The following is a 25,529-nucleotide window of genomic DNA, read 5'->3' as shown; positions in this document are numbered from 1 at the left end:
TAATGTTTGTTCGAAGAATAATCAGAGTTTTGTGTTGCCCACGAAGGGGCATCGCTAATGGTCGGGGCCCTTAGTCAAGGGCTCCGCTGGCTCTTACCATATTTTCCACTCTCTGGATGAGCTTCAGCTGGTCGCCGAGGGCCCACAGCGACAGCCTACAGGGACGAATGCCCGTGGTGCGGGGCCGCACCAACCCTATACCACATTACGTGGAAGTGAACGCTACACCACATAAAACACCACGACACGAACACCACGAGGGAGCAATGGGAGGCGAATAACCAGGCATGCTGGACGATTGTCAGTGTCAGTGAAAACCAGGCATGCGGGCACACCATAGACAGGGAAGACCTGTTAACAATGATAGATCGAACGAAACACCGTATTTGTTTACTACCGTTTTATTGCGATAGCAATTATATGGACACTCAAAAGCAGATTTCTGCCGTCGGCGTCGCCGTCGCCGTCGCCGTCGCCGTGAGGTTCCGTATGACATCATTTGGAGAAGAAATCTTCGCCGATGATAAGATAAGTGGTTCTTGAGGGAAAGAGAAAGGTTGGCGCTATCTTCTGCAGCCCTTGAGGGAGCACGGCTCAGCGCCAAATTCTGTATGTGCGAGTGAAAGCGCGCGAGGGGCGCGTCTTTCACGGGGAGTGAACGCACGGCGAACAAACGCGCGTTCTGCGCCGTGCTCGCTTAAGGGCTGCAGAAGTAGGCGTCTCTGTTCTCCTTCACAATCACCATGTATGTAGAGCAAACGTGCCTTCTTCCGACGAGCGAGAGGCCGTGGGGGAGGGGGAGGGAAGGGAGGCGATGTTTAGCTGCGGCACGCAGTGCCTATTTATATCAGAGGCTCCGGCAACATTCACCAACGCCGCACGCATTTTGAGCGAACGCGGGCAAAACGCCGATGGTGTCGACAACAGTTCTGCGTGTTGCCGATGCTGCAGCATGTCCAAGTTTATACAGCTGATAAAGTTAATATCATTACTCCGTTTAGCTCTCTACAAGTTTGCTATCGCAATTGATGCTTCGCCTTTCAGGTGAAACTGCGACAACTTTTTATACTGAACATTTTGTGGGCCTAATGACAAATTTTTTTCTTAGGGAATTTTTGTAACACGTGTAACGATCAGACGCACGCGCCCCCCTCGTCGCGAAACACAAGAGAGGGCACATTCGTGCGCACCAGTTTTGATCCAGTCACAGACTTACCATTGTATTTCGTGTGCATCACGAGCAGGTGCGTGCCAGTTTGTCCCATACTTGTCTCGTGGCAGCTGGCGCTTTGAGACGCTGTCTTATATTGCACCGCCGTCGAGGCCCGCCTGCATATGCAGGTCTTTGCTTGTAGCATCCAGCTCCACGGAGACGCTGTGCGACATTAGACAGTTTTCGCAGGACGTTTAGAGTCCACTCCACTCAGACCGGTTTATACGAATAATTTACGCACAGCAGCTCAGCATAATGCTACCGGCAACACTTCTGCGCATGCGCAAGGTGGTCATGCTGGCAGCGGAACGTAGAACGCTGCCCACGTTCCGCGACGAAACCAATTGAACAGAGCGTCAGCGTGCGTGCACTTTCTTTAAATGCGTAAGCATTTCTATGCAGACCCAACGACCAAACCCTTCCGCCCGCGCGTCCGTCATGTAGATTATCGCTTTTAAGGTAGGTCCTGCAGCAGCGAGCGAGTTCACCTGCGTGCTGGCTCTCGCTTCAACGCGAACTGAGCGGCGAGAACACATCACACACGAAGCTATCAGCCGTCATGTCACCCCGCTCCCATTGCAGATCGCTTTCAAGATGAGCCTGCGCAGCCGCCGTCGGAGTAGAATGACCCCCCCCCTCCCCCACCTCTTTTCCCCACCCGGAGCATTCTATCCAATGGAGGAAGGCGGCGCGCTACGTATCCGCTCCTCCTTTGTGCGGCCGCACCATACGCAGCCTCCGCCGCAGTAGGGTTCATCACGATTCGTAATGGTTCGACGCGGATGGGGGAGGCGTTAAATAGTAACAACGGCTTATAACGATCGGTTCGTCATCGGTGCATCTGATGGTGCCACTTACAGTAGTTTGCTTCCGTCATCAATTGACCTTGTGCGGCTGTCCGCACCAATACGTGCCACTGCAGCGCTGTCGCTTCTACTGGTTGGATCAAGCTTCGTAACATTGATAATGACACCAGACTGCATGGAGATGACCAAGTCGCATGATACTTACGCATACTTTCAAAATATCCAGAGGAGTTTCTGCGTGAAGTTTTACAGAGAAGCTGTTAACCTCTAGTTGGTCAGGAGGTATTGGTCTGCGCTCACCCAAAAACAAACGGCAGATAGAAAAGGGCTTTTTTGTGGTTTCCGCGTAACAGACTTATGTTTTCTCGTATCTTCTAATGACAATCCGATGCTATTATGTCTGTAGGTTGCGTGTAAGTCGTACTTTACGAATTCCTGACGTATTTTACTTTCAGAAATTGAATTAGTCCAATAACGCTCTTACGCCAGGCAGAGGGCCTGCAAGAATGAGGATGCGTGCTGCACTTCCGCACACGTGCGTGCGCGCATGACGTACGTCACTTGCGGTGGTGGTGCTTGTATAATGTCGTCAACAACGTCGCTTTAGATCAGCTTTCACAGGGTAGAATGGAGGAGGATTTTTTTATATTTACAGCCATGCACAGAGCGCACCACTGGCGTCTCTGGGAGACAGGCAAGTTAAACAAACGACATCGACGTCGCTCATTCAGCCGCCGGTGCGCGTGAAATGCCAGCGGAGCGCGGAGCGCATACAACGGTTTGCTAAAACTGTTTAATAATGCGAAAGCATTACATGTCCGATGATGCAGAAAAGCCGCCGTTCTCAACGAGTTACAGCAAATGTCTCCATCAGCATGGATTAAGGTTGCAGTAAATTAGAGTAAGGTGGATTAAGCTCCGTACAAATTAGGGCTAGGTGGACTAGGGTGGATTAAGGTAGATTAAGGTTGGTACAGTTTAGAGCAACGTGAATTAAGCTAGAGTTGTTAAGGACACGTGACAAGGTATAACGTCGCGTATCATGGACGTAACCAATTAATTAGAGAACTCGTAATGCTTTCACATTCAAATCACGTAAGGATACTAAACTGACTGTACATTTTTGTACCCCCTCGAGGATCGGCCCAGGTCGTAACGGAACAGGTTGGAAAGTCTCTTCGCCAAAATTAAAATAAAGATATGTCGTCATGCCATTTCCGTCAGGCTTTGGTCACTGCCGTCGCCATTTTATTTTATTGTGTTTTCACACTCAAGTTCGTGTCACACTACCAATTTTTTGTTATTGTTGCATGCCTTTCTTTTCTTACGAAAAGAGGAACCTACGATGACACGTCAACCGGCTAAGAAACGGCGCTGCCTGAAATTCCTCCACCGACTATCAGTAGCGCATTATCTTTCTTTTCAATTCTACACCCTCACCGCTAACGCACTTCGTTCCTTACCTCGCCCACGCGCCTTACCTTCTCTCCCCTTTAGATAAACCCTACGTATATATACTGTGCCGAGGAGAGCACATGTCGCCTTGGAGAAGACAAGTCCACTTGTCGAAACGTTGGCTCCTGCTCTTACCTTGTTCTGGTGCTGCTCATCGTACCAATTTCTTGCCTTACATAAACACGCTGGTCCATCTGGTACCGCTTTAAGGAAGCCAGAAGGAGGCTGTACAGTGGCCTATTTGCAAAATGGTTCGCATAACATCACTTCGCATAATGCGCGGGATCTGCACATTTTTTTTTTTTGCTTTTGTGAGTGTAACGTGAAACTAGACTTGATACCGCCTTTGATCCCCTACCGTAGAGTCCTGTCGACGATGTATCGCATATGAGCTGTGAAAAATTGGTGTCCAAGTTGAGGTTGGAATTCTTCGACAGTTATTCGTATTCGGTAAACAAGTAAACGGGTACAACGAAGGCTTCGTAGGTTAGCAGACGTACACCCGTGAGCAAAAGTATACGGACCAGGGGTTGCGCGAGAAAGCAGATTTTTTCCTCTGCCTATGAACGCAACTTGAAATTGAGGACTGCACTCCAAACTTGGCATTGCGAACTTTTCAGTGCAGTCATCAATTCCAGTTTATGCTTGGTATACACGAACAAATTCACTTTTTTCGGCGACCCTGTGGTCCGTATACTTTTGCTCACGGGTGTACCTTTTACTATACTATGAACTCACGCGGAACTTGGAGCAGTATTGTTGACATTCCGCTTGGGCTATCTAACACCTCGTTCTATACAGCTTATTTTGAACTGTTTACAGGAATTGTGCGCATATTTAGGGGATGAAAGCCTGTGTGATGAAATTGCCAAATTATATCATACAGGAACGTGCAGAGCAAGAAACAGTGACCCTCAATAGTTATGCTGTCGACCTATACGTCTCTTTTCCGCAAGATATTAAAAAAAACATGCATTTGTGCATCTTAGCGATATTTTGTGTACGTTGACGCAGTGAACGCTCTTTCACTCACGCGATCGCCCACTCATTCGTTTCCTCCTTAACCGTCAGGGTAGACCTCTATGAAGAACCCAGCGAAGCTACGGGTGAAGGCTTTTGCAGAGCCCCCAGATTGAGTTTCGTGGAGTGCAGCTGTCCTGATGTTACTGCTCTCGGAAAGAAGAAGAAAGGCGAGGCAGCCGGCATAGACAAGTGCTGGTGGGTGGTCGCGCTTGCCTTCGTCATGACGACCATGGAGTCCTCGGCCAGTCGCTGCTCGGGGTTTCTCTACGTGGGCATCATAGAGCATATGCGCGTGGAACGTGGCCTTGCTTCGTGGCCCGTGAACCTCATCACTTCGGTCAACGACTTCGGAGGTAAGCTCACCTAGCTCGGTTTGGTGGGAATGTTGGCCGCAGGGAATTCCACAGAGACAGCGGGGGTTCTCTGCTTAGTTTTAATGACAGCTTCATACGACTGTACGGGATTTTTTTTAGTAAAAACAAGCTCACGTTTATGTCACAGGGCACTCTTCAAATAGTCCGCTGAGGCGCCCGGCTTATAGCAAGCGACAATACTAAACGACAGTATGAATTTTTGGCCAAATGAAACCGAGCGTTCAGTCAGAGGGCACTCTTCAAGGTGCAGCCAAGGCGCCTCGCTTGCGGTTACCGATAACACTAAACAATACCCCAGAGCACTAGCACAAGGGCTCCAAGGTTATATTACAGGTAACTCTTCCAAATGACAGAACAAGCGCTCTGCTTAGGTTTAACAAAACCCCAACTATAGTATAGACCTTGATTAACAAGCGACAGAAGGTTAGGTTAAAGGGAACTATAAAAAGGGTAAGTTGAGGTACCCTGCTTAGGGTCCACGACACCACCAAACCATAGTACAAGAAGGTGCGTTTTTTCCCAATATCTTACCAAAAAACTCTGCGCTTACTGCTACTCTGTTCTTGACGTATATTTTCCAGATATATCTTATTTTACGATCTGAATCATTCAATATAGCACTTGACAGAGTTATTTGCCTGGTTTTTAAGAAAAAGATGCGACGTTGCTTACGTGTGTGGGGTAGCGGAGGACAAGCGACCACACTGTTTTATGCGAGGTAGTATTCGCCGCAGCTAGCTTTCTCATTCACGAAGGCAACTCTAGCATTTTTTTTGAGGGGGAGAGGCTAGGCAAATGAACTGTGCCAAGTATTACAGAGAACGATCTGTATCGTAAAACGACAGATTTCTGCAAAATTTCAGCAAGAACAGAGCCGCGGGAAGCGCGAAATCATTTTTTTCTGCAATTTGAAGAGAAAAACGCACATCTCGGTTTGAATGCCTAGCATAAAGGGACTTAAGGTCATGTTCCAGAGCACTCTTCAAAGCGGTAGCAGAGACACCCTGCTTACCGACAACACCAAATTATAGTACAGTTGAAACTCGATTTAACGATGTAATGACCACGCTCAAATTATTCAGTTAAATTTGGGAAGCTCGTAAAATTGAGAATGGGATTTCTCGGTCCTTTGAAATCTCAAATTGTAACGTAGCGACCCAAAAAAGCTACCGCGGCATTGTATTTGCCGCTAACCCACGCCTGCGAGTGTGAAAAGTCCGCGAGGGCGGCCCGAATTGCTTGTGCGATGTACGCTGTGATGCAGGCCAGTTGTACGGCCAGCTGAAGCTATAACAGGCTGCCGATATGCAAAGACGCGGAGAACGAATGCCGTGATAGTGCAAGCAGGCCCAGCGAGAAAGTTGCGAGGAGACGATCAATGCCATCTGTCGCGTAAACCATGAACCGCCACCCCTAGCGCCATCTGGTGCTTAAGAGCGCTACCAACTTCTGAGTCTGTTGTTCCGTACATGGACGCAGCGTGCAGCCTCGTCAATATAAAGCTAGGACCGTGAATATGGCGCCTAGATGTGTTACATCCATAGCGTTAGACTGCACGCTCGAAGAAAAACCGGTTTGGGTGAAAATTTGAAAAAAAAAAATCACCACATTCTTTCTCATTTATTTCAGAAAAGACTTCGTTAAATCGCGTATGGTGCCTATTAGTTTCGTTAATTCGGGTTGATGACAACATTGAACCCTATGTGTACCTGCCGGGGAATGGAAATTTCTTCCTCAGATCGGGAACTTCGTAAAATCGGGTTTCGTTAGATCGAGTTTTAACTGTATGGAATTTCATCAATAAGTGACACAAGGTAGAGAAGTTACAAGTTGCTCTTTAAAGGGACAGCTGAGGCACCTTGCTTAGGATTACCGACTACAGCAAATGATATAGCACGCAATTTTGGCAACAAGGGCCCCAATGTACCTACGTTACAGGGCGCTCTTCGAAGGGAGTTCAGAGAGGCCCTCCTTCGGGTCACGAACATCTCCAAACGTTAAGTGGGAAGTTAGTAGCAAGGTAACAAAGTTTAGGTTACAGTGCATTCTTCAAAGCTACAGCTGAGACGCCCGGCTTAGTGTTAGCGACAAAAAGAAGCGATAGTATTGAGTTTTACCAACAGGCGAATCCAACGTTAGTAGATCCTGTCCGCCGCGCTTAACAAATAACGCAAGAGTACAAACGAACACATACAAAGTTGGGGTTTTATAGAGTGCATTTAGCAGCCTGAACACTGCTTTCTTAATGGCTTATATATTATTGAGCATGCAATTTAGCTACGTGTTCATATCAGCCAAAAATGGTAGATCATATGTCGATACAGGACTCGGATACGCGGTCTAGATGTATCACCAGCACATGCATTAGGCGAGAGCACGTGCAGAGATGGCATATTTCGTGCGCCAATCTCAATTCACACCATTCGAATGAACACTATTGCTGCAGTTTGTGCAACCAAATTGCTCAGAAAATTGCGCTGAATATGTGTTCATTGTGACTCCATTTTTTTCTTTATTTCCCCTAATTTACGAAAGGAGGCGAAATTCATTTAGTTTATCTGCGGACACCATTCGTAGTCTTGACCGTAGCAGGATAGGCATAGCAAATATTCATATGATATTCAAAATTAGGTCCAGAAGACCCGTAGAAAACAAATTTCAAAATATATCAGAGAACATATATGTCTTTCTCACTATAACAAAGATAATGGCCGAAATATACGTACAGTATCTGGGTGTCTCACGCGCATTATCATTGTCGATAGGATACTTCCTAGGCCATTCACTGATGGCCGGCGCGATACTTACGAAAATAGCATTTCATAAAATGAAGAAATAGAAGCTTAGAAGTTATCAAGCCATTAGGCTGGGAAGGCTTATGAGTGAGGATCAACGGCGAGTATCTCAACAATCTTCGGTTTGCAGATGATAGTGTCCTGTTGAGCAAACAATGCGGAGAAATTGCAACAAATGATGGCGGACCTTAACCGAGAAAGAGTAAGAGTAGGGGTGAAGAATAACTATGCAGAAGACAAAGGTAATGTTCAATAGCCTGGGAAGAAAACAATAATTCATAATCGCCAGTCTGCCTCTACTGTTCGCGCAGGAGTACCTTTTTCTAGGTCGATTACTAACAGGGGACCCTGATCATGAGAAAGAAATTTACAGAAGAATAAAATTTGGTTGAGGTGCATACGGTAGGCATTGCCAAATCCTGACTGGGAGCTTACCACTGTCGTTGAAAAGAAATGTGTACAATGATTGCATTCTACCGCTGCTAACATATGGGGCAGAAGCATAAAGGTTAAGCAGAAGCTGGAGAACAAGTTGAGGACCGCGCAATGAGCGATGGTACGAGAAATGTTCGGCGTGAAGTTAAGATACAGGAAGATAGGAGTGTGGATCAGATAGCAAACGGCGATACCCGACATTCTAGTTGGCATTAAGAGAAATGATTCTAGCTGGGCAGGACATGTAATACGTAGAATAGATAACCGGTGGACCATTAGAGTTACAGAATGGGTCCCAAAGGAAGCAAAGCGCTGCCGAGGACGGCAGAAATTATGTCGGGTGATGAAACTAGGAAATTTTCAGGCGCAGGTTGGAATCAGCTAGCCCAAGACAGAGGTACTTGCAGATCGCTGGGACAGGCCTTCGTCCTGTAGTGGTCATAAAAATAGGCTGCTGCTGATGATGATATTAGATTTTGGTGAAGCGTGCAGAGAGATTGCGTGGAGGCTGGCCCAATATTTGTAAAAGCATGGAGGAAAATAAGCTTGAAGAACTACTTAAACTTGCTGCTATGCACGAACCGTCGGACACAAGTTCGTCAATCACAACTATAACAGTAGGGTATTCATCTAATGAAAGGTGCCCACATAAGTTGTTTATGTATTGCATTATAAAATGACTGATTGTTATGTCATAGTATGTAGCTTTAGTAGTGGTCAGCTTGGCACGCAATAGAGTACCCAAGGCCTGAAAGGTTACTTTAAACATTTCAAACTTATTTCTCTCCTGCCTACTTATCGTTTTATATAGGTGGTTTTGCGTCGATGTAATGAGTCGTGTGTTTATTTCTCACTGATTTAACTAACTATTGTCCTGTGAAATTGTGATTGACTCGGATATATCGCTGCCCGTTTGCAGGGCTGGTGTCCGGTCCACTGAGCGAACATTTCAGCACTGTTCCAGTGATGGCAGTAGGATCCGTTTTGGCGTCAGCAGGCGTTATAGCATCGGCTTTCGCGCCGGATATCACGTGGCTTTCCATCACTCTCGGTGTCGTACACGGTATGTTATTGGTCTATGGAGCTATGCTGATTGGTGCACAGTATCTGATTGGTTTCTTTGAGCTGAGTGATACCATTGGCATTGCAATCGTAGTTACCGAACTCGCTGTAGCCTCATAACTTCATAGCGGCTCTAAATATATTTTAAAGCTTAGATGTATGATGTGCACCATATTGTAACGGTCCCAAATTCATTATTTTTCAGGAGTCAGGACCTCTTTTTTAACAGTACAATGTAGAATGAGTGGAGAGGGCCGCCAACTCCAAGGGTGCAGGTGTGGTGCTACTGCAAATCAGAACCTAAGTAGCACAGGAATTACACCCGTGTAGTAGGTTGATACCTTCATATTTTCACTGGTTGCGGCCATAATAATGCGTTAGCATTCTTTGGTGAGTACCTGAGCCCTATCAGGCGAAAAGTGTAATGTCTTGTATTTGCACAAAAATGTTTCATTTGCGAAGTAGAGACATTTAATTGTTATAATACTGTAAATAAGCATGATTGGTAGCATTAGAAGTGATAAGGAACAAAAATATAATACCCATAGATATGCATAGGGTTCCATAGAAAATCAATGGCGAAACTTATAGCGCCGCAGGGGCGTCTGCGTAAGCAGGCATTTGGTGTGTGGCGACAACGCGTACCCGAGGACACGAGGATCGGACCCTCCCGCGTGTAGCCGTGCGCGGCTGAGCCGTGTTTGGGGAAAGGGGTATCCAGGGGGTTGAGCTTATGCAGGGTGTTCGGAACTTTAAGTCCCCCCAGCAGAGGCAGCACTTCGCCCTCTGCTTCACCTAGACGGTATCTCCAGACTGACCCAACCAGAGGAAATCGGCAGTCGCCTTTTAGGGGCGAGGCACCTTAGGGCCGAGCCTTGTCCCTCGTAGTCCGTAGCTATGGTTTGCATAGAGACCGCTAGGGGCGCTGCGGTGCACATGGGCTATATAAGCGCTGTATATACTGTACACATGTACAGTATATATATATATATATATATATATATATATATATATATATATATATGTGTGTGTGTGTGTGTGTGTGTGTGTGTGTGTGTGTGTGTATGTGTGTGTGTCTGTAAAAGTTCACGTGCTCGTGACGCCTGCGACAGAAAGGATGTTCCACATCCAGCCCTAGGTTTGTGAATGGTGGCACTGGCTAACACTCCCAGGGTTACTTCTAGTTGTCAAACATAAATACCCCAGAAAGTGGATGGGAAAACGGCTCCGCGGTGGCTCAATGGTGAGAGCATCGCACGCGTAATGCGGAGACGTGGGTTCGGTCCCCACCTGCGGACAGTTGTTTTTTCATCCGTTTTCATTTCCATTAATTTATCATTTCTTTAATTCAATTCGTAAGTACAAGTAATTTCCCCTATGTTGTCCTTGGTGTTAATGTTTGTTGGCTTCTTTTGATATATACAGGGTGTTTCAGCGAACACTTTCAAAAATTCTGAAAGGTTGCCTGTGGCAGATAGCACAATTCTAGTTCATGAGCTGGTCTACTCGAAGAGGCGGACATTACTTCCACAAACAATTGAAATGCATAATCGAATAATTAACAAAACTTCACTAATGAAGTTTTTACCTAATTACCTGATGGCCCATATTGCCATTTTCAAATTGTAGCCGTGGAGTTCGCAAGGCGGATCCACTTTGAACGAATTCTCGGGATGACACCAGTCTAGAGATATTAATTCCGGAAGTTTGCGGAGAAATGCATTGGCATTCCAATTAGTTTCTTAACAAAACGTCGCTTTATGCATTGAAGTACAAAATTAACTGGAACGCCAATGCACTTCTCCGCAAAGTTCGGGAATGAATATCTCGAAACTGGTATCATGCCGAGAATTGTTTCCAAGTGTGATCCGCCTTGTGAATTCTACGGCTACAACTTGTATATTGCAATATGGGCAATCAGGTAATTAGTTAAGAACTTAATTACTGAATGTTTGTTGATTAGTCGATTATGCATTTCAATTTTTTGTGTAAGTAATGTCCTCAACTTCGAGTACACCAGCTCATTAACTAGAATTGGGCTATCTCCCACAGGCAACCTTAAATAAATTTTGAAAGTGTTCGCTGAAACGCCCTGTATATATATATATATATATATATATATATATATATATATATATATATGTATAGTATATGAACGCGAAGCTCCGGAAGCTGGCTTCCGGCTAACGCTTCCGGCGTTTTGCCCGAATGATCCCCCGGTGCTTCGCCCACTCATCATCATTCTCTTCGTGGATATGCGGTCTTTTTTCCTGTCTTTCTCTCCTCAAATCTGCGTCTCTCTCTCACACTTTTTGGCCTTTCCTGTCTTCTTCTCTCTTCCATTTACTTCCCTTTCTCGCTGGCGGCAAGGGTTAACCCTGCGTGGCTAGCCTACCTTGGGTACACCATATTTGGTTATAGTAGCGGTGTACGACTGGCATCGTGCAGACTTTTGTGCAAGCTCTGCCGCGTCCCCTCGTTGGGCTCCATGGTGGGCGGTCGGCGCTGTTGCCCAACACACACATTTCCTTAGGGCAGTGCAAACCTCTGTTGTCTATGATCGGCCTCTGAGAAGAGGCCGCACTGAAGCATTATTCTTGTTCTCCTTTCGGAGCAACGCCCCAGCATCCCCCAAGTACCATGTAGTCCAGGAAACAAGCCTAGGCGAAAGACATGAATTTTTTTTTAAAGCTCCACTGTGGTACGGCGCGACCGTACTCAGGTGAGCCGGCTTTCGGGTGGTGTAGCCATTGTTCTGCAGGGAGGTTTCGCGCCTAGAGAAGTCGCCATTAACAGTCACATAGAAGCCATTGCCGTCACCATTTTAGCACACAAAACGATCACCATTTGTTCACTATACATTCCACCACAATCTTATTTTACTGTAAGAGTCCTAGAGGTAATTTTAAACTAGCTACCTGAACTTTTTTAATGACGGGTGATTTTAACGCACATAACACGTTATGGTGTAGTAAAACAAACGACACCAGGGGACAAACAATAGAAGATTTTATCCTAGCAATGCCATATGCCTTTTGAACACTGGTGCTGCAACCTTCTGCTCCCCAAGCACAGGAGCTATGAGCTGCCTTGATCTGGCGCTGTTCTCCCCATCCATCACGATTTCTAATGAAGTATTATCGACAATCCCTACAGTAGTGACCATATGCCTGCATTCATAAAACGAACATCCAAGCTGCCTATCCTTCCTTCTGAACCACCCCGTTGGAACTTTCACCTAGTAAATTGGCCTCTCTTCACCAAAATAACCAGAAAAACGGGCAAGCTTGCACTCGGTCGTGCAAAGCTTAGGCACAGCGAAACTGTCGATCCTAAAGTCTTACTGGCTGCTAATGCCAGGTAATAACTTGGTTGCTGCTTGGTCTTAACTTGGTTTAACTTAACTACGCATAGGAAGGTATTCTCGAGCGATCATTTTCGGAGGTACCTTCCCTTTCGCGACATGGCGCTCCGCAGACGCCGTTACCAAGCATACAATGACCGAAGAGGTGGACCTTTTCGCGAGACGTGAGAGGCTAAGATATCCACCGCGGCCCTGAACGACCAGCGACGTTTTGTAGCCAGAGCCCGGGATGCTATCGTGGCCAGAAGATTCCTGGAATGAGGGATCCTCCCACATAAAGTGTTTCAAAGGTCAAACGCTCGGGATCACTGTCATGAAAATGAAACTTTATTTCTTCATCATCATCGGGGCCGAACGCGCGGTTGTCGACGGTAGCGGACGCGCTTCACATCGACTCCTGCTATTTTTCCAATCAACGCTGCGTCAATTTACAGTTACCGCGATATAATTGGTACCAAAGTGTGCGCGAAGGTGCGGGGCATCGACCGGTACCAGTTTTGACCAAGCGGTACGTGATTTTCTCGATTTACGAGGACTCTTCTCTGGTGCGGTGCGGACTTTTCGCTAAGCCTAACGTAGGCCTACCACGAGTACGCCCACCGGTCGTGACGGGCCCGGCCGCTAGGCCTAACCCGGGGACGAGTACGACCAAGATGGCGTCCAAAATGGAAGTGGTCACGTCGATGGAAGACAACATGGCGTCAACGCTGAGCATCGGCAGTTTCGGCGGGCGCACGTGCATCGAAGTTCACGGAGAGGACATTACACCGGAAGAAGTCGAAGGCTGGTCGGCCTCCGGCAAGCACATCAAGCAGATCATGGCCGGCAAGGAAAATGGTGAGTCCGCCACCATTACTCGCCAGTCTAGACCCAAGACCAGGGCCAGCTTTGCTAAGAGAGTTGCAGCTTCGCTAACGAAAGCGGCGAGGATGCCGATAGATATGCCGAAAGAAGACACCAAGGTAGTCATGAGACCACGTGGCGGTCTCAACGTAGCGAGAACGGAGGCTTCAATTATCATGTCGGTCGTCAGGACGTCGGCTCGAGTAACGAAGGAAGAAGCCAAAGCAGACACCATCTGCACAAACGCGCAGCAAAACATCATCGTGGTCAGCACCCCAGACGAGAGGCGCGCCACGCTGTACTCTAAGGTCAAAGCCCTTAACATAGGAAGTAAGACATACGAAATCAAAGCCTATCGAACGGCGCCGGACGGCACGGTCAAGGGAGTCATCCGAGGTATAGCCGTAGACGATACCCCGGAGGAGATAGCCGAAAACATCGTGAACCCCTACAACCCCCTAGCGGTGGAGGCGCACAGAATCGGCAATACAACCACGGTGATAGTACTTTTCGCTGGGCAGATAGTACCGAACTACGTCAAGTATGGCTCGATATTGGTCAAGTGCGGGCTTTACCGCAAGCACTTTGACGTGTGCAAGCAATGCAGCAGGGTCGGCCATAGAAGAGACGTATGCCCGAATACCAACGCCAAAGTGTGCTTCGGCTGCGTAATCGCGAACCCCAGAGAGGGTCACGAACGCGAATGCAAGCCCAAGTGCAAGCTATGCGGGGGACAGCACCCAACGGGCGAGAGGGAATGCAAAAACAAGTACAAGATGCCGTACGTGGTCAAGAAGCGGCAATGGGAACGCAAGTTGGAAGCCATGCAGCAACAACCGGACCCGGAAAGCTCTCCGCCGCGACGAGCGTCGCCTGCCGAGAGACCCCGCGGGGAATCAAAGCAGCGCGACAGCAGCCGCAAAAGGGACGACAGCAAAATAGGCAGGATCGCCAGTCGCCGCAGACCGTCGCAGTCGAGGGAGAGAGGCTCCTGGGCCGACGAAGTCAAGGCAAACATGGCAGAGAAGAGACAACCACCGGCGCAAAACACTGCGAAGAAGATCCAAGAAGCGAACGGGGTGGAGAAATCCTTGAGAGACGAGAACGAGAAGCTAAAGCGGAGAATCGCCGAACAGGACGCAAACATCAAGGAAATCAACGAGAAGCTAACGACATTAATTGCGATGCACCAACAGCAGCAACAGCAGCCGACGCCCGCACAACAGAGGAAACAAGAGATGACCGAGGACGAACCAGAGGTCGAGGTGGACCCGAGAGCCACGATAGCGGCAGGACCGGCTCCCAAGAGGAGAGCCATAGAGGGCGCCAAAGAACGAAAGATAACGGAGAGAATCGAAAAACAGAGCGACAGACTCGACCATCTTGAGGTGACCAGCAAGGTAACCAACGAACGCCTCACCGCGCTCGAGCAAACGGTTCAGCAGATGACAACCAACATTCAGAGCACGATCCAGAACATGATAGCGCAGATGCAAACACAGCTGCAGGCGCACATACAGGCACAAATGCAAAGTATGGAAGCACAGATCATCGCCAAACTGCAGCAATCATGGACGGGACAGCACGCATAGCAGTAACCACACCGCCAGTGAGAGACCTCTTGGTCTGGCACTGGAATTGCAACGGCTTTACCAGCAAGAGAGCGGTGCTGCTGCAACACTTGCAGCAACAAACGAGGAAACCAGACGTAATAATGATACAAGAAACACACAGCGAAGAGACACCGAGACTCCCGGGCTACCGGTCGCACGACAGCCCGCCGAGCGAAAGGGACACGTCCAAGGGCAAGGGCAGAGGGGTCTGCACCTTCGTTAGGAAAGGGATCACCTTCATGGAACACGAACTGATCGGCAGAAGCGCCATCGAACACTGCACGGTGGAAGTAATTACGGGCAAGAAAAAGAAGGAGAGCACTTTCCTGGTGAACGTCTACAGCAATCCGTCTCACGGACAACAGAAGTTCAAGGCACTACTTCACAAGGCGAGTAGAGTCGCGGGGAGCAATACGCTCCTAGTTTGCGGAGACTTTAACGCTCCGAACCAAGGCTGGGCCTACCAAAGAACAACGGTCAAGGGAAGAGAGTTGATGCAAGATGCCACCGACGTGGGACTGAACCTAATCACGGATCCGGTCTTTCCCACCAGGATCGGTGCATCGGTTGCGAGAGACACCACTCCGGACCTTACCTTCGTCAAAACCGAAGGAAGAACGAGAGAAGCGGAATGGAGAAACACGGGACAAGAGCTGGGAGCGATCACTACATCGTGGAGGTCGTCGTACCGCTCGAAGGCCAAGGCAACACCGGCATAACGAAGCATCGCATTACGGATTGGGACGCCTTTCGAACGGCACTACTCGCGGTGCAACTGGCCATTATGTACATCGAACAATGGGCGGCTAACGTCGTTGAGACGACGGAAAGAGCCACCAAAGAGCTGGAAACGGACGAACGGATAGACAAGATGGACAGTCGGCTCGCCCACCTGATAGAAGCCAAGCAGTCCATAAAGGCGAGGTGGCAGAAGCAACGAACGAACCGAAGTCTAAGGAAGAAGATCCCCGAGCTCAACAGGCAGATTCGGGCTCACTGCAAGGTGCTATGCACCCAACAATGAAACGAGGCCTGCAATGAAGCCGACGGACAGTTACACAAGGGCAAGACGTGGAACATGCTGCGGCACCTCCTCGACGAAACAAAGACCAAGGGCCACCAACACAACAACCTGGCCAGGATCCTACACAAGGCAATCTGCGAACACGGAGAGGACGAGATCAAGCGGAACTTGGACGCCGACTACCTACCAATCACCCCGACGGAAAGACACCCGGATTACCAAGGCAACGAGAACGAGACGCTAGATCGAGACATCGAGACATGGGAAGTCAGAGCTGCTCTGCAGGATCTCAATGGCAGGTCCGCCGCGGGTCCCGACCGAGTGACCAACAGAGCGCTCAAGAACCTCAACGAAGCGGCCATCGAAACGCTCACGAAATTCTACAAGTGCTGGCAAGATGGAAGGCTACCCAAGCAATGAAAAGCAGCCAAGACGATCCTCATCCCCAAGCCTGGCAGACCGCCAAACATAGAGAACCTCAGGCCGATCTCGCTCACTTCGTGCGTGGGAAAGGTCCTCGAGCACGTTCTCATGAACAGGTGGCAGCGTTACCTGGAAGAATCGGAGCTCTACCCAAATTCCATCATAGGGTTTCGGAACAAGCTCGGGACGCAAGACGCCATGATCTTACTGAAGAACGAGATCATCGACGATATGACGGCCACCAAGGACAACAGAGCCATACTTGGGCGTGACCTGCAGAGCGCCTTCGATAAAGTGAGGCACTCGGCTATCCTGGCCCAAGATTCCAGGCTCAACATGGGCAGAAAGACATACGACTACATCAAAGACTTCCTGACGGAACGGAGAGAAGAAGCTGGGCAGCGTCGGAACCCCGCAGGGCTCGGTGATCTCCCCGTTACTCTTCAACCTCGTGATGATCGGGGTGGGCAACTGGCTAGAAAGAGTAACGGGAGTCCGGCACACCATCTACGCCGACGACGTTACGCTATGGGTACCGGGAGGAAGCGACGGACACATCGAGACAACGCTGCAAGAAGCGGTCAACGCCATCGAGGAGCAGCTGGACGGGTCTGGACTCGTCTGCTCTCCGGCCAAGTCAGAGCTGCTGGTGATTCCACCGAAAGGAGCGGGCAGGAAAAGAAAGAATATGGAATTCAAGCACGAGCATCCCAAGATCACGATCAAGACGGCGGGAGGAGAAGTAATACCGAAGGTCGAGAAGATTCGAGTGCTCGGGCTGCTCATCGAGCGAAATGGAATCAACGGTGAAACGGTGAACAAGCTCGCGGCCAAAGCGGCCGCGGCAATGAGACTCATCAAGAGGATGTCCAACAGAAGAGCGGGGATGAAGGAGGAGAGCCTGACTAGGCTCGTTCAATCCTTTGCAGTTAGCCACATAACGTACGTCGCCGCCTTCCACAAGTGGAGATCGAGTGAACGTAACAAGATAGATGCCACCATACGCAAGGCGTATAAGGCGGCACTCGGTCTCCTCGGGAGCACGAGCACCTAAAAATTCATGGTGCTGGGAGTCCACAACACGCTGGACGAAATACCCGAGGCACATAGAACGGCGCAACTCGAACGTCTCTCTGAAACGAGAACCGGAAGACAGATACTGCGGGACCTTAGCCTCGAGCCGAGGGAAGGCAAGCAGCAGAACAACGTACCTATACTGGATAGCATCAATAGAAAGCTCAGGGTCGGCCCGATCCCGAAGAACGTCAACCCCGAGCACAACAAGGAGCGGAGGTTGGCGAGGGCCAGGGCTCTCGTGGACCTCCACGCCAGAGAAGAAGGCGCTGTCTACGTGGACGCGGCGGAGTATCGAGGCAGCAGCGACGCATACGCGGCTGTGGTCGTCGGAGCATCGACGGGCGCAACGAAGACCGCAGCGAGCGTCCGGACTCGAGAAGCGCACCAAGCGGAGGAGGTGGCTATCGCCTTGGCTGTCTCCGACCCCGCATGCACTACAGTGCTGTGTGACTCTAGAACGGCAGTGAAGAACTATGCCAAGGGTATGGTATGTAGTGAGGCCGCGCGCCTACAGCGTAAGGTGGAAGACATCGGGCGCAAAAGTGCTGCTGTGATCAAGTGGCTTCCGGCCCACATGGGCAGTGACGTGTCGGAACGCGGGAACGCGAACCACAACGAGACGGCCAACGCGGCCGCGCGAGGACTAACCAAACGCGCGGCTGCAAACACGGCCGACTCGGAGTGTTGGTCGCGGTACAGTGCCAAGGGCAGGATGACCACCTTTAAAGAAATAATGAAATGGTACAGACTGAACAGACAGACTATGCCCCCACCTCACCCGGGGCTTACCCGGAAGGAGGCAGTGTTATAAAGACAATTACAGACAGGGTCCCTGCTCACCTCGGTGCTAGCTAAGCACGTGTGTTCGAGTGTGTACACGAGTGACGTGTGTAGACTGTGTGCGAAGGAGAGAGCTACCGCGGCTCACATCCTTTGGGACTGTGGTGTAAATCCGAGAGAAGCCAGTGAGAAGACGACGATCCCGCCGCAGCTAGAGGCTGCAATGAGGATCTACGATCAAGAGACACAACTCACGGCCGTCCAGCAGGTCTCGGCAGCTCTAGGAAGGCAGCGACCGAGCGAAACCGAGGATAAGGGGGGCGGCGCCCCCAGGAAGGGGGCGGCGGCCCTCTCGGACCCGCGGAAGTAGCGAGGGAGCAAGACCTCGAGGAGCATAACGCACGAGACTGATGTAGTGGCCGCGTCGCGATGAAAGCTCGTCCTCCCTGCGTGGAGGGAGCCTAATCGACTCTGATGATAAGTGGTTCTTGAGGGAAAGAGAAAGGTTGGCGCTATCTTCTGCAGCCCTTGAGGGAGCACGGCTCAGCGCCAAATCGACTCTGCAGGCATTCTCAATAAAGTTATTCTCTCTCTCTCTCATCATCATCGCGTGACTAGCGCTGGACGCGTCGGCGCCTACGAGCGACAGCGTTCCTGGCATGTCACAAACGCAGGCAGGCTAACCAAGGTTGGCACAGTGCCAAGAACGCTGTTGCTTGCTGAGTCGAACGCGTTGGCGACATTTCGCGTGACTAGTGCTGAAAGCGTCGGCGCCTACGAGCGACAGCGTTCCGGGCATGCCATAAACGCAGGCAGGCTAACCAAGGTTGGCTTAGTGCCAGGAACGCTGTTGCTTGCGACGCCGAACGCGTTGGAGGCTAGCCGCTCGATGTGAATCGGCCACCTTCGCTGTCTTGAGCTTTGCGCGGCCTAGTGCAAGCTTCCGCCCTTTTCTTTATCCTGGCTCAGTGCGTCGCGGAGAGAAGAGAGGCGGGGGTCGGGAAGGGAGAGAGCTGGAGCGAAGGAGGCCACGTGCGCATGCGCCACGACACCCTCCGGGGTGTCGCCACCCTCCTGGTTGCCATGGCTACGGTGCGGAAGTTTCTTGATACCAACCCCGAACCACAAATTATGGCTGGCTTAAACAGCTTCGCTGTTAAAAGCCAGTTTAGATACAGTGATCGTAGATGACGTAAGCATAGACGAAGCGAATGAGAGCATTACTGCTTGCATAGTTGCTGCCGCGGAAGAGGCTATTCCCCAATCTTCTGGATTCTTTAAGAAAAAAATGTGGTTGATCCCTCTTATATAGGAATCGGTATAGAACACGAAAGTGAAACGTGTCTTCACAGAAGTAGTGTAATGTTTATTGCACATTGATATATAATGTCTATTGGTGTTTTGTGGCTAAAGCGCCCTTAGGCGTTGATGCACCCACGCTGACGCCTGGTGGCACGTCTCCTCCATCACGACTACCAACGTCGATGACCATGAGCAACCGTCGTGCATATGGAAGCTGCACTACGCTGCACACGCTAGCACAACGCGAAAGACGAAGCACGTAACTGACACACTAATACAACGCGCAAGACAAAGCACGTAACTGAATCGTCACCGAGTCAAATCAGCGTGTACAGCGCGTCGTAATTGCAGCGTCCGCGATCAACTTCAGAAACATTTTCAGAGCTAATTGCGGAGGCCACGCTCCGCTGTGCTGAGTACGGTGAACGCCACCTAAGTGGCGTTGGTAGTGCTTCTTGATGCCAGCGTCCCTTCGAATGCTGGCATCGAGGCGTTGTAGTGCTGAGACCACCGAAGCGTTCACTGTCGGTGCGCGTTAGTGTCATAATGAGGTACTTCTCTTTCCTGCTCGTAGGCGGCGGCACCGCCCCGAGCAAAAGCGCGGGTACACGGAGGAGTGCTAGATATATAAGGCCCGTCTGTGTAGCTCTCTGCAAATGCCTTTGTGGCGCAATGGGTTAAACGCTCGGCGATCTATCGTCGCGAACCGAGAGGTCGTGGGTTCGATTTCCAAATTTTGCATGTTTGTGGAACTTTTTCTTCTGGTTTCTTTCTTTGTATTATGTTCGTGTATGTTCGTGTGACGTATTTCCGTGACAGAAATACGTCAGTGAAGTCTTGGTGGACCCCGGCATAAAACACCTTCGTGTTAAAAAAACTGAAACCTTGGTGGACGAACGAATGTACAGAAGCTAAAAAACTTCAAAACAAAGCATGGAGTATCTTCCAAAGGTACCCAACACAGGATAATATTTTAATATTCAAAAACCGAAGCCGAGTTATACCCGTAAGCAAGCAGAAAGAAATTCATTAAAAAATTAGATCTCATCGATTAACAATACAATAACATCCAACAGAATGTGGGACCAGGTTCGCAAGTTTAGGCGCGAATATGCTCCCTACACGATCCCCATGCTCTCAACTCCAGGCAGGCAAACAAGTCTACAGGAACAAACAAACATATTAGGCCACCATTGCTACACCATATCTAGCTCAGCAAACAATTACGCAACGTTCCTAAAACACAAATTCCACAGAAAAACAAAAGCTTCCGACAACGGGAAGCTGAGATAGAGCGTTTAATATCCGTTTAACACTCCATGAAATAAACAGAGCAATATCTTCGGGAAGGAAGACAGCTCCGGGTCCCGACAAAATACATTTCCAGAAAGCGTTGAGGTTTTGTTGCGTTTCTTCAACACTATCTGAGAAACGGGTGAAATGCCTGGAGAGTGGAAGAAGGCTGTTATTGTAGCCTTCCGGAAAGCGGGTAAGTCACCAAATACTTCCACCAGCTATGGACCTATAGCTCTAACAAGTGGCCTCACAAAATCATACGAAAGCATAATAAATACAAGACTAACATACGTACTCGAAACAGATAACTTACTAGATACTCACCAGTGTGGTCTAAAGAAAGGCTGCTCAACAACGGACCATGCTGTTCATCTTGAACATGCCATATGTGAGGCATTCCTTTACAAACAACACTTCCTAGCGGTCTTTTTCGACCTAAAAAAAGCACACGACACCACAAGGAGGTATGACATTTTACAAGATCTAGCAACACTAGAAATACGCGGAAGAATGTTTAACTGTCTGGCCGATTTTCTGTCAAACCGAACATTTCAAGTCTGTCTGAGGGCAACATTGTCCCAAGCCTTTGTCCGAGAAAATGGCGTCCCACGAGGTTGCGTATAAAGCCCTACTCTTTTCGTGGTGACGATGAACTCCATATAAATTCAGCTATAACGTCCAGCATTATGTATTCTTTGCACGTCGACGACCTTCTATTTGCAAGCTGTGCGTCGGGTATGTCTACATGCGAAAGGCAAACTCAGATGACAATGAAAAAAGTATACGCAATGGGCCGATAAAAATGAATTCCGTTTTACGGAATTCATTACGCGCTATTATCGGTTTCATTGCGTTACAAGTGTTCGGCAATATGCCCACGGTTACACGGTCTTTTTAGCCTAAGGTAATTTTGGTTTAAATAATACTCTAACAGCTTTACTTAGGAGAAAGAGTTGCACTGCGTCTGTGGATTATCAGCAACCAGGGTACCATGGTAGCAACCAGGGTATTTCCAAGAACTTGGAAATATAGTACTCCTGCTAGTCTCTATGAGGCGCAGATTTTCATTTCTATGTGTTTTTGAAGAAATGAATTTATGCCAAGCCTTTACCCTTTTACCTCCCCCCGCCCCCGCCTCCATACCCCATGTACCTTTGCAAGCACCGCTGATAGAAAGGTATTTTGGCAATGTTGCCCAATGCACTTGCAAATAAATTTGGGGGATTTTTAACCTATAGGCTCTAAAATCAGACTATAGATAGAAAAGCAGAGCTAGGTGTTTTTTTGTAAAGGTGCAGCAGAGAGAAAAAATTATTCCAAAATTGGATTTTATCGCAGGATGCAGAAGAAACTTTTTTCATTGAAAGGCTTGCTCTAAGCACGTTTAGAAGCATGTCCTCTAGTAGGATACAATAAAAAAAAAACAGCAGTTAGCAAATAGCATCATTGTCCACAGCGTTCTGCAGCGCTCAAATGACCAACACAACAATAAAAACAGCTCTTTGATGTTGGACTATATCAATGAACTATCGATAGTTCAGTTACTATCGAACTACCGATGGTAAAAATACTATCGATAGTAATTTCGATAGTAATATTTATTGTAATTTCAATAGTACTGTCGACAGTATGGAATCAATCGCGAACTCAGTGCAGCATAAACTTGGTTGGATGACAGGGCACTTCGTTATCGCACTCTACCTGTCACCGAGCTCTGCATATGTACTACCTTACGTACAGTTGCTGGATAAAGTGTTAGCGTCGCAAATGTCCCTGTTGTGCTGGCGACAGCTACCCGAGAGGCACCGTTTGGCACGTGAATGGTTCGCCAGTACCTGGAGTTACATCCACAACAAAGGAAGAGCAGCCATTTAGAATTATAGAAGTCTTGGCAAGGCTCCACAACACTGTTCTCTAAGTGACTAGGAAGTACTTGTGCATTACAGCAACGTCGGTACCCGCAGAACGCGTATTCTCAGCGGCTGGACAAATAATTTCCGATAGGAGGAGCTGGCTGAAGGGTTAGAAAGTTGACATGTTGGTGTTCCTTCACCAGAATGCCTGGCTGACACATGATAATTAAGTTGAACTGTTCAGCTGTAGCGGAAAGGAAGCCGTTACACGTGGCGGAACTACGCGGCTTCAAATTTATAGTGCATTTCGTGATTTAAAAATAAAATAATTAGTATGTTGGCAAGATGTAACTGGTTACTTTTGAGTATGAATTTACCGATGAACATATTTCTGCATATTGACTGCGGAAATAATTTATTTCATTCGCCAAAAAATGCTCATAAATTAAGCCAACTGAGCATTGTTGATAGTAGGCTATCGCAAATATTTTGGCAATATCGCCGGCCAGCAACAGCATAATTATTCACAACACTATCGATAGTATTATTGGTAGCGATACTACCGATTGTACTATCGATAGTAACACCGATTGCACTATCGACCGTACTACAGATAATACTATCGATAGTTTATCAATAGTAATACTATAATAGTCTTTTTACACTATCGATAGTTTCAAAAAAGAACTATAGATGCTATTGATAGTCAATTTACCGATAGTTTTGCGTCACTAAGCGTTAAGTTTATAATTTCTTATGGCCACTGGAGCAATGAAGCATGGCATGGACCCTAAGTACATGCAAGCGTAAAAGCCACAAAAAATTACTGTTTCAGGGCACCTGCAGAAATAGCAAATATCGATGTTGACTACAGTGCATCACAGCATTAATATAATGCACGACACCAAATACCTGTCATTTAATAAGATACTCCATAACAGGGACTGCAGATTTAATACTAACAACAAAGGTTTATCTCCTTAACACAACCATGGAAAACACTGCACCTAATTCATACAGAACCGAAATAATCAAACTGTGGGGAACAAGAAGGAAGTAGCACATTAAAAATGATACCACAGCTCTAAACAACAGTAAAAGAAGCAGCTATAATATTCAGCGTGCAAGACAGAACCACTAAGTCTACAGTATAAAGCAATGCCGAAACAAGAAAAGAGTTGCTGAGGTAGTGCTCATGCAACAATATATGCACGAACAAAAGCACGCCAGCCAGACGAAACACTGCTTGAAGTTAGACTTATGTCAGTGTTTACATGTTATAAACATTGCAAAATCACTTACTTCACATAGCCGAATGCTTTCAGTAGGCACAAAATTCTTGCGCCCGATACTGTGGAGCCACACCTTCCTTCTGCTGATATTGCCACCGCGAGGAATGGAAAATGTCATTTTTCCGTCTTACGCGCGAGCCCGGCATACTATAGCACGTCACGCTGCAAACGTTCAATTCAAACACATAATTCCTGCGTCCACTCAAGCTCCAGATACGCAGGCACTTCTATTTTACAACAACAGTGCAACAGAGGCACGTGAAGAACTTTCTGCTTATCGAAATCGTCCAAATCCACGCACGAAAACACAGGCATCCGTACATTCCGCCGGCACTGTGACAACTGCTGCACCCTTTGGGCAGGATGCGAAGGCGAAAAGGTCACGTGTCGGCAACCGGCCTATCGCAGGGCGTGGCGGCTAGATCAAAACCTTTCGCTACTTTGTAAAGATTCAGGGGCTTTACAAATCCGGCCGCTCACGCGCTCCACACAACCGTGGACGGCACTGTACGCTGTTGGTGATGGAGCAGAATGCTCAGAACCGCTCACGGATTCTTTACTTACACCAAGCCTAGGTGACGGTAGTGAAAGTTCCAACCACGCCTGAAGTTTCCGGAGAAATGTTTCCTCCCCATGAGAAAGTGGGATAACGGATACCAAATATCTATATGACGGAATAAATTTAAACTCGTCTGTAACAGACATGACTTGTACTGGAGAGGTGATGATCACACTGACCCGGTTTCAATACATTTCGATGCAGCAACGGGCTTACGATGCTGGTTCCAACGCCCGAACACATAAAACTTGTATTTGGGTTGAAGTGGGCAAAAGAACCTGTTTGATCTTAAACAAAGTGATATGGCGCAAAATATAAACGAAATAGCGGTGGTAGCCATACACAATGGAGGGGCCCAGTCCCGATGTTTGCGGCGCTCTGTCAGTATTACCATCACTTTCTTTAGGCTTGGTTTATGCGTTAGGTAATGTCTGCCTAGGGTTGGTAAGACGCTGTTTTTTATGTTCTACTAACACAGCTAGGCATTGGTCACTGCGAACTTTGCTAGCAAATCAGCAGTAGTAGCACGTTCGCTTTGAAAACCTTATCTAGTGGATGACTCGGGCAACTTTCCCAGATAATTTTAGTCTATACTGCCGAAGTGTACAACTCCATCAATTTCTAAAGACGGTCCGCCAGTATGAAGGTTTAGCGGTTTCCTCGTGTACCTGTTGTCTAGGATATGGTATCTAGGTACCCAGAGCAGCCAAGCTACTTTCATTCGAAGTAGTGATGAAAAAGGCACAGATGCTCCTTCTATAACTAGCGATGAAGTTAGAAGGGCCTTGCAAGACATGACTGGAGGAAAAGCTCCCGGAGAAGAAAAAATAACAGTTCATTGAATCAAAGATGGAGGAGATATCATGCATGAAGAGGTGCGGCCCTTTATACGCAATGCCTCACGACTTCAAGTGCACCAGAGAGCTGAGAGACCACCAAC

General features: G+C 48.2%; 2 protein-coding genes and 1 pseudogene across 2 annotated transcripts in view; all 3 read left to right on the top strand.

The window, feature by feature from the left end:
• Nucleotides 1-25,529, top strand: part of LOC119445782 (monocarboxylate transporter 12) — a 93,019-nt gene that overhangs the window by 57,965 nt on the left and 9,525 nt on the right. The window contains exons 4-5 of the mRNA XM_049663616.1: nucleotides 4,546-4,850; nucleotides 9,021-9,164. Coding sequence (XP_049519573.1) covers nucleotides 4,546-4,850; nucleotides 9,021-9,164 — 449 coding nt within the window. The remainder of the gene's footprint in view (nucleotides 1-4,545; nucleotides 4,851-9,020; nucleotides 9,165-25,529) is intronic.
• On the top strand, nucleotides 12,998-15,321 carry LOC125943982 (uncharacterized). The gene has a single exon (XM_049663619.1). The coding sequence runs from the start codon at nucleotides 13,181-13,183 to the stop codon at nucleotides 14,960-14,962; it is 1,782 nt and encodes a 593-aa protein (XP_049519576.1). The 5' UTR covers nucleotides 12,998-13,180; the 3' UTR covers nucleotides 14,963-15,321.
• Nucleotides 15,801-18,663, top strand: LOC119445781 (uncharacterized; annotated as a pseudogene).

Source organism: Dermacentor silvarum, chromosome 3 (genome assembly GCF_013339745.2).
Source record: "Dermacentor silvarum isolate Dsil-2018 chromosome 3, BIME_Dsil_1.4, whole genome shotgun sequence".
NCBI lineage: Eukaryota > Metazoa > Arthropoda > Arachnida > Ixodida > Ixodidae > Dermacentor > Dermacentor silvarum.
The sequence above is the reverse complement of the archived record's forward strand: the minus strand, read 5'-3'. Positions and strand labels throughout refer to the sequence as shown.